Source organism: Arachis hypogaea, chromosome 15 (assembly GCF_003086295.3).
Source record: "Arachis hypogaea cultivar Tifrunner chromosome 15, arahy.Tifrunner.gnm2.J5K5, whole genome shotgun sequence".
In the NCBI taxonomy this organism is placed as follows: domain Eukaryota; kingdom Viridiplantae; phylum Streptophyta; class Magnoliopsida; order Fabales; family Fabaceae; genus Arachis; species Arachis hypogaea.
This window is the reverse complement of record NC_092050.1, coordinates 155868182-155882565: the sequence shown is the minus strand read 5'-3', so window position 1 is coordinate 155882565 and position 14384 is coordinate 155868182. Positions and strand designations below refer to the sequence as shown.

General features: G+C 27.4%; 1 protein-coding gene across 1 annotated transcript; it reads left to right on the top strand.

Moving 5' to 3' along the window:
- Window positions 1-1058: 1058 nt before the first annotated feature.
- LOC112749374 (probable 3-hydroxyisobutyryl-CoA hydrolase 2) lies at window positions 1059-11116 on the top strand. The gene is made up of 8 exons (XM_072218345.1): window positions 1059-1122; window positions 2438-2658; window positions 6110-6178; window positions 6868-6927; window positions 7258-7341; window positions 8815-8899; window positions 9635-9720; window positions 10789-11116. Exons 1-8 carry the CDS (start codon window positions 1059-1061, stop codon window positions 10912-10914), a joined length of 795 nt encoding a protein of 264 aa, XP_072074446.1. The 3' UTR covers window positions 10915-11116.
- Window positions 11117-14384: the final 3268 nt, after the last annotated feature.

Genomic DNA, 14384 nt, shown 5'->3' with positions numbered 1-14384 from the left:
ATGATAATTTAAAATAAAATTGGCTTTTATGTAAAAAAAAAAATAAAATTATCAATTAATAATATTCTTTTAGTGGCTAAGAATTTTTTGCATTTAGTGAGAGATCTTTGGTTCAACATCCACTTGAAACATATTTTTATATAAGTTATATATATAAGGTGCAGATTGGTCAGATAGGGTTGAGACTCAATTCGTACCCTACCCGACCCACACGAGAACCCTACCCGCACCATATCCTACTCGCTGCGGATCGGATTGACAATCCTACCCAATCAGGTGGAATCGGATTAAATACTCGCGGATAAGATGTATATTGCCACCCCTAACCAATAAGAGTGAGAATGGCTAGTGCTACATCTTCTTGTTGGAATATAATTACTCTTAGTTAATATTCATTTATATAATTATATTTATTTATGTAATAATAATAATACGGGTTAAGTATGATTTTGGTCCCCAACGTAGGGATTGAAAATTTATTTCGTCCCTCGCCTTTTTTTCGCTCAAAAATGGTCCCTAAGGTTTCAGTTTGTTTTAAAATCGTTCTTTTTACCAATTATATTTTTTTATTACCAAATTATCCTTTATTAAAAAATTATAAAATAAAATAAATATAAAATAAATAAAAAAAGAAAAAAAAAAAGAAAGGGGGATACAGAAGCGGGGTGGGAGGGGGGGCCGAGAGAGAAAGAAAGAAAATGAGGGTGGGGGAGGGGCCGAGAAAGAAAGAAAGGGGGAGGGGGAGGGAGGGAGAAAGGTGGGGTAGGGGGAGAGACGCCATGCCGCCGTACCGCCGTCGCACCGCCGCTTCTTCTTCTTCTTCCCGCCACCGCATCGCCGCCCGTTTCTTCTTCTTCTTCCCGCCGACACCACCGCCGAGCCGTTGCCCGCCGCCCGCCGTCTTCTTCTTCTTCTTCTTGCTGATTCTGGGTTCTTGATGATGATGATAATTTTCTGATTCTGAGTATTATTGTTTGATTTTTCTGGATTTTCTGAGTTCTGGCTTTTGATGAGGATGACGATGATGATGTTGATTTTCTAATGTTTTGGTTGGTGCGATGGATGCTGGTGATGGAGTGGCAGTGGATGGGGGTGGTGGTGGTGGTGGTGGTGGTGGTGGTGGTTTGCATAAATTTGGAGAAGAAGGGATAGGAGCATTTTGGTTCGAATAACGGTTTTAAAACAAATTGAAACTTTGGGGACCATTTTGGAGCAAAAAAAAGGTGAGAAACGAAAAAAATTTTCAGTCTCTATGTTAGGGACCAAAATCATACTTAACCCTAATAAAACACAATTAAAGTAATGTGATTTGGTGTTGAGGTGCATATGGTATTTTTGGTTGGTAATGTCGTGAAAATTTGGAATTTATTTAAATTTATGGACATTGTTGGAGATGTTGTTGGTTTGATAGTCTCATGACTTTCAGGTTTTTTTTCTCTGAACTGGTTTATCCCCCTAATATAATCAAGTCTTTGTCGTTGAGTACAACTTTTTCTTCAGTGAAAAGTGATTCAGAGACTCCATATTCATAGTAAACATGAACAATTTCCTTCTTTTTTTTGGGCGTGAAAGCACATTTTTATAAAGATTGTGTTTAATAAATCTCAAACCAAATAAAGAGTGTAGTTTTTTGAGGTCATAGGCATGAAAATTATAAAGAATGATGGTCCACGATAGCTAGGCCTACCAGGCCATATTGGGCCAGAAGAGCGGCGGCCTGTAATCCCTCCACTGTTGGGGACAGGAAGTGGTTGTTGCTCTGTTAAGCCAGCCTCACGCAATGCCCTCCATTCTAGGAGCCGAGAGGCCTTGGGCCTTCGCCCAGACTACCGGGCCCAACTCCAACTTGGAGTGGGCAGGCCAACAATTTGCCCTTGCAAGCCCGACCTAGCAAGGCCAGAAGCACTTGTTCCATCACCTTAGTTGCCCCCACTTGGGTCACAAGCTAGAGTTACACAGCTCGGCGAATAAAATATTACGATTAGAGGCTTATAAGGACTATGCTTTTCTTTTAACCCCCTATGTGCAGCTATAGTGGGTATAAATTTTAGGATTCTCAATTCATGGAAAACATTTTTGAGTCCTTGCAGACCTGAAACTTATAATAGAATTCAACTTTAAAATACCAAATAATAGAGAGAACGATTGTGATAACTGATATACATATTTTATAATTAATTGCAAGTATAATATTTACAGTACATCGAAAAGACAGACCAAAGGAAAAAAATATAAAGCTTGAAACTATCTTCCTGACTAAGATAAGATTAGCATTGTCAATTTTCATTTTAATCCTAAAATAAATGCTGAGATTTATCACTTCCGAATGCCGAAAAACCAATAGAGGCTAGCCATGACCCTATATAAATAAGTTTTTACTTTTTAAACCTTGTAAATTTACATTCCACTATAGCAAACCATTAATGTGTTAATGCAGACAAAGGCATTTCAGTTGACACGAACCGAGACAAAGGCATGATTGAACTCTTTATCAACATGAATAAGAGCTCGGATACCAGTCTTCAGAAACCTATTCGGAGCCAATCACCAACACTAAGTCACCTTGTCATAACGAATTTACTTGTGGTAGTCTCGAATTGCGAAGACATCAATAGTGTCTACATCCAATCCAGGCAACTCACAGGTCTGGCCACCAATGTATGACAAACTTCCATCTGGGTTTGGTGTAAAAAAATCCCATGGTGATATATGATAATGATCAGATCACCATCCATCTAAAATCCAATCAAAGGACATGATTAGCATCAGTATGATCAATCACCTCTAACAAAAATTGAATCATCAACATTTACTAACTAACCAGGATCTTATACCATATAGTTACACTAAACCCTAACAAACAATACAAATCAAAATAAATTAAATACCACTATTCAACACAGATGAATTGTAAAATACCATCTTTAATCAAACAAAAAATTATACCCTAATAATAAGAAACTAGTTCGCATAAACCTTAGCAAAAAATTCAAAGAAATCAACACACATATCCTAACAAAAACAAGAAGCAAGACCAGATTAAAAATGTTAACAAAATGGAGTCAACAAACTGAAGAAAAAACAGAGCACATTGAACTGCATCTTTCTCTTTTCCAAACCTTTACCTTAAGAGACAATGCAGGTCAACAAACTAGCACAACAACAATAACAATGATGACGTTATGCGCACCACGGTTTGTTCTTGAGAAAAATCACACGGCACAGCAGCTCAGATTAGCTCCATTGAAGAGTAGGAGAACAAGAAAAAAAAGTCTTTGTTTGTTAGTGGAGGAAAGAAGGGGGTAGAAGTTGGGGGTGGCTACTCCAATGAAAATTTTATGATTGTCATCACGTGAAAATACTTTATTTTGACTATTGAATAATAAGTTGTAAAGTTTGATTTTTATTTGAAATAAAAATATTACTTTTATTTAAAATGTTACTAAATAAATAAGTCATTTTTTAAATAATGGTCATCATGAGAAAATGATTTAAGCATCTTTATTGAAATTGTTGCCTCAAGTTTTAATGTTGTGGAGTGAAAGTATATCAATATCAGCAAACGATGCCGTTTTCACCAAAAGATGCATGAACTCCCATATACGTCATTCTTGGCATACTAATATGTGGCAGGTATTAAGTTCTCTCAGCTTTTGGATGGTCAGTGTTAGACGAAAATTAGTTGAGGGACTATTATAAATTTTAGAGTGCAACTTTAAAAATAAAATTGAGTAATTATAGATTTTGAGGACCACTTTAAACTTTTTGTATATTTTTAAAGACTATTTTAAAGCTTAACTCGATGTATACTGTACTTTTAATTAGGAAAATGAGTAGTGCTGGATTCTCAGTCACCGAAAATAAAAAGGTAGTGTTGAATTCTTGAATAGTTAGGCCTTTAGGACTTTAATTGTTGACTTAAGTCCCCGAAGCAAAGTGTTCTGTTCTTGAATGTTAGGCCTTTATTAAGGCTTTAATTATGGGCTTAAGGCTGGAAGCAATAATGAGACCAACTAAAAAAATTAACATTCCATAAAATAGTCCTGTATGTATACTAAAAAAAATCTATAAATTTTTTTTTTCTAATATGCAATCTTGTATAAATTATTAGTAAAAATTTCTTAAATAAAACTCAAATTTATAACGAATTAGTTGGTAACTATTGGACGGCAGAAAAACTTAAAAATTAGCATTCTACCGTCCTTTTTTATTTTTATGTTCAAATAGTTAAAGCTATTTTTTTATTATATTTATGCTTATTAAATTCATTTTAAATGTTAAAAATAATTTTCTAAAATATAAATTTTGGAACATATACTTATTAAACATTACTTTTGTTTTAATTTATTAAATATAATTACTACAACTTTTTTGAAAACCAATCTTTAAAAAGATTGACTTTAATAATAAACTTTATGAATCTGAACTAAACCAAACCTTACCATATATAATTGGTTGTTTATATTGAGAAAATTTAATTCATACGTAAGATGGCTAAGCATAGAGTATTAGCTAGGGCGGCTAATTATTAATTGAATACTTTTTATATTTGTTAGCTCAGTACATTTTTAATGAAGTACTTTTAGAATATTATTTTTGATATTTTTAAAAAATAAATTAATTTAAAATTAAAATTTATATATATTAAAATTTATTAATGAAATAAAATTGATATTATTTTAAAAATATAATATTATCTTAATAAAAAATTAATAAAATTTTATTATTTGTATAATTATATTGATGAAATAATTAAAAATAATATAAAATTTTAATTGAATTAAGATTAAGTATTGAAGAGATAAAATTTATTTTTAATTTTAAATTATTATTTATAATATATAATTTCATAAATATTTATATCTTGTAAAATCTAAAATAAAAATAAAATTAAAATTAAAATTAAAATCAGCAGGGCAGATGTTCTAATATTCGCTATAAAGCAAGTTATTATATTGTGCTAATTCCTAAAACCAGCAACTCTATATATCTCACTATAATAATATACAAATACGATTCATAACCGTAATGGCAATGACTCTGAATTTTAACTATGACACAGAAAACCAGGTTTACATATCTCTATCATGTTTCGGGTTTCTTCTTCTTCTTCTCTATCTGATCTCCCACATGCACCTTATTATGTTGAAATAAGATTGCAATATCGTCATGATTCTAGCAATTATATTTTAATTCTTCTTCATCATATCCATTTGCTTGTAACAATATGTTAATGGATTACAACACCAGTTTCTATCTAGTATCGTAGTCGCAGGGCTTCTTTGGTTTAATTTATTAACACTATTATTCTATAATATTATTCTTTATTTTATTAATATTTTTAACTACTATGAATAAATATCAATAAAATAAATATTTATTAATTAATTATTTTGAATATTTAATAATTATAATTAAAAAAAACTATATATGATATATTTTAAAAATCAATAGTTCTTTATGTAATAACATTAAATTGTTAAATAAAAATATAATCCTTGTAGCTATTTATCAAATTAGTTAAATTAATTATATCCAGCTAAACTAATTACATATCTAATTTTCTGACTATATATATATATATATATATATATATATATATATATATATATGCCCCTTTATATAGGTGCTTTTTACAGGAAACTCTTCTGTAAGATATGTGATATTAAATAGGCCTGGCAAGCTGAATACCCTTAACCATGTAATGGTAAGTTCAAAAATTCATAAATTAAAATGCATGGTAGGTATGTGTAAACTGTAAATTAAAGTTTTCAAGCTACCTAGCTAGTTTAGCTATTACTCTTTCCGTTCTTAATGATCAAACATTTTTTTTTAGAAAATAAAAGACATTTCATAGTTATTTACAACCTGTTAATTATTATAATTTTCTTTTAAAAATATAGAACATTTTATTTATTTATTTAATTAGCCTGTTTTACTTTAATTTAAACGATTGGCACCTAGGAATATAATATGGAAGAAGTATTTGAAGTTGATCTATAACTTATGTCAAAAATCCAAAAAGAATATAAACAAACTATAAAGTAGTTATTTTAATTTGTTGCAAGAGTAGTGTGATAATATATATGGCTTCTTTACTGTTTTGCAGGTTTCTCAAATTTTAAAGAATCTAAGATTGTATGAGAATGACTTTTCAATCAAACTTGTGATATTGAAGGTAAAAAATGCCAATACAATATTTGTTTTTACCTCCGTAGATATGGACATATATATTAGGATAAAATAGATATTTATTTTGTCTTTAAAATTTATTAAAAATTTTAAAATATTTTTAAATTTTAGTTTGTTTTAATTTTATCTAAAATTTTTTAATTTATATCATATATATTTTTAGTAGAAAATTAAAAAAAAATAATTTAACAATAATTTTATAAAAACTATTTTCATATACATCACTGGCTCCTAATTGTTAAATTGATCTTAAATTTTTTAAAAATTTAGCTATTATTGATATATTTAATACAAATAAAAAAATATTAAGATGACTAATTTAAATTATTTTAAAAAATATATAAAGGGCAAGTTTTTAATATATTTATTACGTATTTATTAAAAATAAATTTTAAAAAAATTCTATTATCAGGAACCTTAATATGTACTAGATATAGGTTAATTTTACCAATTGAAAAGATTTTTATTAAAAATATATAAAATTTAAGTTTTTAATAAATTTATTATAATAAAAATTTTAAAAAACTTTTATTTATAATAATTTTAATATATGTTTTATTAGTTAACTTTTTTAATTTATTCTCTTTATATATGGATATAAAAATGACATAATTAAAATATAATATTATATTGGCTATGTTCTTTAATTTCTTTAATCTATAACTCTTTACTTAGGCTAATGGAAAAGCATTTTCAGCTGGTGGTGATATAGTCTCACTGATTGCATCTTCACTGGCAGGTATAACTGATTATCAAATACTCCATCCTTTTTAAAAATAAGAGATTTTTTGTTTTCTTTAGATTTATCAAAAAGTTTATCAAACATATAAATTGTTCAATAACATTAAAAAAAAAAAAAAAAAAAAAAACTCTTGAATGATGAAAGCAGGACATTGGACCTATCCTCTAAGCTTTTACAGGAAACTGCTCATGTTGAACCATTTATTTGTTACCTGCAAAAAACCTATTGTGAGTTGTTATGTTTTCTAATTAATTCCTAATCACACATTTGAATTAATGGTTTAAATAATTGCTCCAAATTTCAACGTTGGTTTTGAATTTCAGGTGTCTCTAATTAATGGAGTGGCCATAGGAGGAGGAGCGGCTCTTTCCATGAGGGCAACCTTTAGAGTTGTGACAGAGAATGCTGTATGCTTCTCTTTCCAAATCAAAATTGTAATTGGCATTAAAAGTTTTATTAGCGTCCTTTTATAGGGATAAATACTTTTTTTTGTCCCTAAGATTTAAAATTGTCTCCCACTTTTTTTGTTATTAAAATCATTTTCAACATTACAAAACGTTATAAAATCGTTCTTTTCTAGTGTAATTTTATTTTTTTACCAAATTACTTTTATTAAATAATAAAAATAATTAAAAAATTAAAACAAAACGTAACCCTCCACCCCTCACTTCACTCCTTCACCCCTTCATTGTAACCCCCCACTCCTCACCCCATTCCCGTAATCCTCTATCCCCTTCCTCATGCCCCCCTCTTCAAAATTCCAATTCTAATTTCAACCTCAATTTTTCTTCTCTCCGTTTCTGCCGTCCTACTTATTCGTTTCTAAGGTTTGCTGCCGTCGTCGCGTCGTCATCGAAGATCACGCCGTCGCATCGTCATCGGGAGGGGGACCTGCCGGCGCTGCTTCTTCTTCTACCTCTTCTTCTGCTTCTGCTTGAATTTTTGCTTTTGTTTGAGTTTATGCTTCTGTTTGTGATTTTTTATTTTTTTTTAATTTCTGTTGTTTTGCTGTTTTTGGATCTGAAAACTAAAATTATAGTTGATGATATTGAATTATTGTTTAATCTGAATTTTTTTGTTGATTTATTTTGTGAATGTTGCTATTAATTTATTTGGGACTATTGTTGGTGAAAAAAAAGTGTTGTGAGTAATGAATGACTATGGTGGCAGTGGTGATGGTGGTGAGGAAAGGGAGAGTGAGAAGGTGCGAAGGGGAAGAGGTGATGGCTATGTTGCTGTTAATTTAATTTCTTACTTCTACCTTTTGCTATGTTCTGTCTTCCCTGGTAAAATGAAGAAGAGTGAGAAGCTGGAAGGGGATTGGGGAAGAGTGAGAAGAGGAAGGGGAGGAGGGGTGGGTGTCCTTCAGCAGTGGTAATTGCCGCGGCAAAGATGAGAAGAAGAGGGTGATGGTGAAGAGTAGAAGGAAGGGGATTGGGGGAGGGGTGGGAGGAGAGACCGAAGAGATGCTAAGGAGTGGGTGGGATGGGGTTTTGTTCTTTTTTTTTAATATTATTTTTATTAATAATGAAGGGTATTTTGATCAAAAAAATATAATTGAAGTAGAAAATGACGATTTTATAACGTTTTGTAATGTTGGGGATGATTTTAATAAGAAAAAAAGGTCAGAAACGATTTTGATTTTGACCTCAAATTTTAGGGACGAAAAAAGTACTTTTGATTTTAGTTGATTGAGTGGTCAGCTCACTTGCTGTTTAAGCAAGTATCAGGAATTTGAATTTTACTTTGTACATGCAGCAATTCATTGACCAAATTCTTAAATGAAGTTATGATCTGTGACAAATTAATTCTTAGTATGTCGAGATGGGAAATACAGTAGAAAGAAAAAAAAGTCAATGTTAATGGAACAATATTTGCAGATATTTGCTATGCCAGAGGTACATATTGGAGTGTTTCCGGACTGTGGTGCATGTCACTTCCTTTCTAGCCTTCCTGGCTATTTTGGTACATTTTTTTAATTTTTATTTTTTTATGTACGCGTAACTTGATTCATTTATGTAATATATTTATAGGAGTGTTTGAGTCTTCAAGTTTAAAAAAGAAAGTAAAAACAACTACTTATACAAAGAGAGCAACTGCTGAAATAATAAGTTTAATTATTATATTAATTTATGTAATTTTACCAAATTTTTAATTAAATTATTAAATTTTAAAAACTGCAATTGGGTCGTTATATTAGCTAAAACTTTGTAATTAGATCTTCACTATTTTTTTTAGAAAAAAAAAATACAATAATTCTAAAATATTTACTTTAAAAATATTTTAAATTGTATTTTATATCAAATACAAAAATAAATATTCTAAAAATATTTTGTATATTTTAACAAAAAAATATCTTGTAATTGAGGTGACCTAATTGAAATTTTTTATTAATATAGAAACTTAATTATAAACTTTTAAATTATAAGATCTTTAATTAAAAATTTAGTAAAAGTAAAACTATAGGAATTAATCGAATAATTAAACAAAAAATTTAACATATTTTATTGTTTTATCATAAAAAAATTGTTTTAAAATTTAATTAAACAAAAGCATCCGATCCACATTCTTCCTTATATATGCTGACAATTTTTTCTTTTAAGAAAAACAATTTATTTTCCTTAGTGAAATCCATTGGTTAATTTTGGGTTTATTAAGAGAATTAAGAATGGCTTAGCTATTTGACTAAATTTTATGCAGGCGAATACTTAGGACTAACTGGTACACGTTTGGATGCAGCAGAAATGATAGCATGTGGTTTAGCCACACATTTCATTCCTTCAATGGTATATAGAGCAAATTCAGATTTTTTTTTTTTTTAATGTTTATAAGAGTATCGATTGTCAAAAATAAATGTCAATAAAAAGTATTATAAAAAATGATTTTTCTATTTTTTATTTTGTAATTTAATGAGCGGTTATCAATAATGTTTATTTTCAAACATACACCTTTATGACAATTAATAGTAGTAGAAAAAAATACGCTAATAAAGTAACTCGTCAAAATTGCTAACTTTTTAGTTGATGCAAATCAAATTTTAAAGTAATTTATTTTAAACAATGTAACAGAAAAAAAAAATGTACAATTAAAACACTTGAGTTTTACACATTGTAGAATAATTATAAGTAGTTGGACATAGTAGACTCATTATTAATTTATAAGCAGACGCAATACTCTATTCATATTTAATTTTATGAGATAATATAATATATACACCTATTATTCATAAAAGAGGAAAGTATCGTTTTTGTCCCTAACGTTTGGGGTAAGTCCTATTTGTGTCTCTAACGTTTAAATCGTTCTATTTGTATCCCTAACGTTTATAAAAGTGATTCAATGTTATCCTACTATCAATTATACTAACAAATCAAATTATATTTTTTAATTATTCTCACTTGGATGTATTCATTCTCAATTAGGTCTTTCTTGGATGTGTTCGATTTTAATATTATTATACCCACTATTTGTGTTTAGATTCAATTATGTCCCTAGAAAAGTGAATTTTATAAATGTTGTAGGAATTAGTTTCAATTTTTGATGAGTTATTTTTCGGAGTGGATCATCGCTTCTATCTCAGACATTTGTATTCTAACTTTAAGAAGAGATTTTTAAAACTCAAATTAAAGCGCTCATAATATGTAATTGATGGCAGGATAACATTGAATCACTTTTACAAACGTTAGAGATACAAATAGGACAATTTAAACATCAGGGACAAAAACGATACTTTACTCTTCATAAAATATATTTGATATAAGCTTATAATAAGTTGATAGTAGTTTATTTTTTAAAATTTAAAGTCTACAAATATTTGTCGATTGTCAAAGTATTAACTTTATGTGTATATATAACAGAAGCTAAATTCATTGGAAAATGCCCTACAAAATATTACTTCTTCAAATGTATCAACAATTGCCACCCTAATAGAAACTTTCACAGAGAAGGCAAATGTGAAAGAAGATAGTCCATTCAAGAGGTAATTAAAGATTTAAAGTCATTAAAAAGTTTGACTCTCTTTCATTTTATTTTATTTTATTTTTTAAATCTGAAATCTGAGAATTATTATATTGAGACTACTAATAATAATGGAACTAATTTTTTTTTTTAAAAGAAGATTGGAGACTATAAACAAATGTTTCTCAAAAGGGACTGTTGAAGACATAATTCTCTCCTTGGTAATAAGTGTATTATTTTTCAAGTAACATATGCTTTATATATATATATCCTTTCCTATATATTTATATATTATGCTGAAAATTTATTTATAGATTATCATTTTAAAAATGATTAATTATTTATAGGAAAAGGAGTTAGAAAATAGAAAAGAAAAGTGGATAACAAATACATTAAGTTCCATGAGTTTGGCATGTCCCTTAAGTTTGAAGATCTTTCTTAAATCGGTAAGTAGATATACTTATACATATATATAATATTATTATTTTTAATTAATTGTAAATTTTTATTAATTAGTAACAAAAATCAAATGATTTTTTTTTTTTAGATCAGAAAAGGTCGAACACAAAATATTGAACAATGTTTTTATCATGATTATAACATTGTCAGTCATGCCTTTAGAAGAACTGTCAGCAATGACTTTTATGAGGTAAATATTCTAATAACAATAATAAGAACACCATTTTAAAAGAAAGCAAGTTAATAAGAAAATGAATAAATTGAATAGTATGAACTAATTGTTGTGTAAATGGCTATAAATTAGTGTTATACTTTTATTCAAATTAAAAAGTGCGCATAAAATATAAATAGGGTTCAAGGGCAAAGATGTTTGATAAAGACAACAAGCCCAAGGTACGAAAGTTAGATATAAATTCTACATACAAATGATCAACTATATTTCTTTATTTTTAAACCGTGAGCTATGATTTTATTTTATTTTATTTTTTTTAAATTAATATAGTGGGATCCTTCAAAGCTAGAGTTAGTTAGTGAAGAAATGGTGGACCAATGCTTCAGAAAAGTCAACGATGAGGAATGGGAGTATCTGCAACTCCCTCATAGATCAAATATAATAATTCCCAAATTGTAAGCTCAAAATTGTAGATTGTGTTGTATATCGTTAAGTTCTTTAATCGTCCTACAATCTTCTATATTAGTAATCATTAATAAACATATGTAAGAGTGAAAACGTGTTTTTTTTATAAGCATAATTATATTTAAGAATTCGTGGTTAATTGATCTTGATTTATATTTTATTTAATTTGTCTTCTTCAACCAAAATTTATTGATGTTGTATTTTAATTATTAGAACTAAATTGGAAAAAGGGGGGGGGGGTGGGGATTTTATATATATTTTGAGCCATTTGCATTGATTATTGGAGATTTACCTGAGATATACATCTAATTTTCCACTTTATTAATTACATTGTTTATTATTAAGTATGGATACTTTTTTGAATTATCATGTCTGTGTATCGAACACATTTTAGATACGACATTTATTTGACACTCATTCAATACATATATTTTTCGTATCTAACCATATCTTAATAAAAAATATAAAATATTTCTTTGACACATTTAAACTCACTAAAATATTATCACATATCAGTCGTATCTAATAATCTTATTCTTAATCTATATTTTTAAAATGAGTTTAAAAATAATATATATTATTATTTATTAACGTAAAAAATTATTTTAATAATTTATATAATTAAAAATAGTTATTAAAATATATAATTTATATTTTAATAAAAATAAATTATTAAAATATTAGCCTAACTTATTTAAAAATTACTTTATATTTCATATATAATGTTCATGTGTCTTATAAAAAAATTAAATTTGCATATTCGTATATTTTGTATTGTGTCTAATTGTATTTTATGTTAGTATCCATACTTTATATGATGATAAATATGACTATAAAATATTAAAATTTGTCCATATTTGTAATTGATGGTTTATTTATTGTATCTATGTAGCGTGCCCATTATAATCAATGTAACATGCCAACCTTACTAACAAGAATATATAACAATCAAGCACATTTATTTATTTTAAAAAATGAGAAATTAATTTTTAATTAGTTAATATTAATAAACTTCTTTTTTCGTTATAAGATTATTTTAGAATTTAAAATTTTAATATTTAATATTTAAAATTTAAGATAAAAAATAATTTAAAAAAATTTGACTGATATATATTGATTAAAAAAATTGACTTCCTAATTAAACGTTTATTATTATAAAGCAAAGTAAAAAAATGCATGATCAATTGTTGCATCCTTGGATATTTATAACTAGATTTTAGTAGGATGAAATAGTGTATATTGTAGTATGAAAATGTGCGATAAAAAAATTTGTATGGTTGTTCAAATAAAATCTTTCTAGTAATTAAAAAAAACTTTTATTATATAACAGTATTTTAAAACAAAATTAAAAAAAAAATCAAATCAAATCAAATATACTCCAACCCATTGAGTCCTAGCTCAAGAACAAGTTAAATCGAATTCACATTTTCAGATTTATTGAGGAAAAAAATTGTAGAAATTTGTTATTAAAAAAAACTTTTTAAAAATATCTAAAATATTAAAAATATATTCATTTATGTACCTCATCTTATCAATTTAAATTTTTTAAAAAATTAATTTCATATCATGATATCAAAACTTGATTAATCAAATATCCGTCGTAAGTCGTAACATCTAATTAATTAACAGAAATATTTGGTAATAAAAAATATTAGCCAAAAACAGCCATAACTTATCTTATCTAAATAAAGAAAGTTTCGACTGTTTTTTTTTTTTTTGTCTCCCTAACATTACCCATAAGCTAACTAATCGGTTGAGTCATAAGCTAACTGATATTAACTAAATGTGTTCAATGAGCTATCGATGATCATGAAGTGAAATGAAGTTTCTATAATTTGTGAAAGTTGTGTTGTATAGAGACCAATAATGGATCTGAATTTAATGGATGGCCAAGATTTTAGCCATTATTGTCAAATAATAAAATGTTAGTAGCCATCCTAAAGTAATTCGAAGTTAAGGAGCTAGCTCCGTCCTAGCTTATAAAGTCATAGAAAGATTTAATGTTGTATAGAAAAAATTGCAATTTCAATATATGATTTAGGGTCTTCTTTTTTAGGGTAGGTTTGATTATTGCTCTTAGTTTTCAAAAGTTAACTTTTAACAAAACTTTTATCATATACACTAAAAATTAATCATCAAATTAATTATTATATTTTTATATATTATATATTTTTAATACATATTTTATATAAATAACTAATTTTTTGTATATATATTATTTGTTTAAATATTATAGTAATTATATTATAAAACCAAATAAATTAAAATTTGTTTACAATAAGCATGAACTATAAATAATAGTATTTGATGAAATTATTTTAAAATCTAAAATGACTATAGTAGTATAGTTAGAGATAAGTGTGAGAACTAAACAAAATATTGTATAAAATTATTGTCATG

Bases quoted from the DNA above. Each gene is read 5' to 3' on its own strand.
- LOC112749374 (XM_072218345.1), top strand. From the start codon at position 1,059: ATGGATGCTGGTGATGGAGTGGCAGTGGATGGGGGTGGTGGTGGTGGT. The intron at 6,179-6,867 runs GTAAAAAATGCC...CTCTTTACTTAG, and splicing joins TCAAACTTGTGATATTGAAG to GCTAATGGAAAAGCATTTTC. The intron at 8,900-9,634 runs GTACATTTTTTT...AATTTTATGCAG, and splicing joins TAGCCTTCCTGGCTATTTTG to GCGAATACTTAGGACTAACT.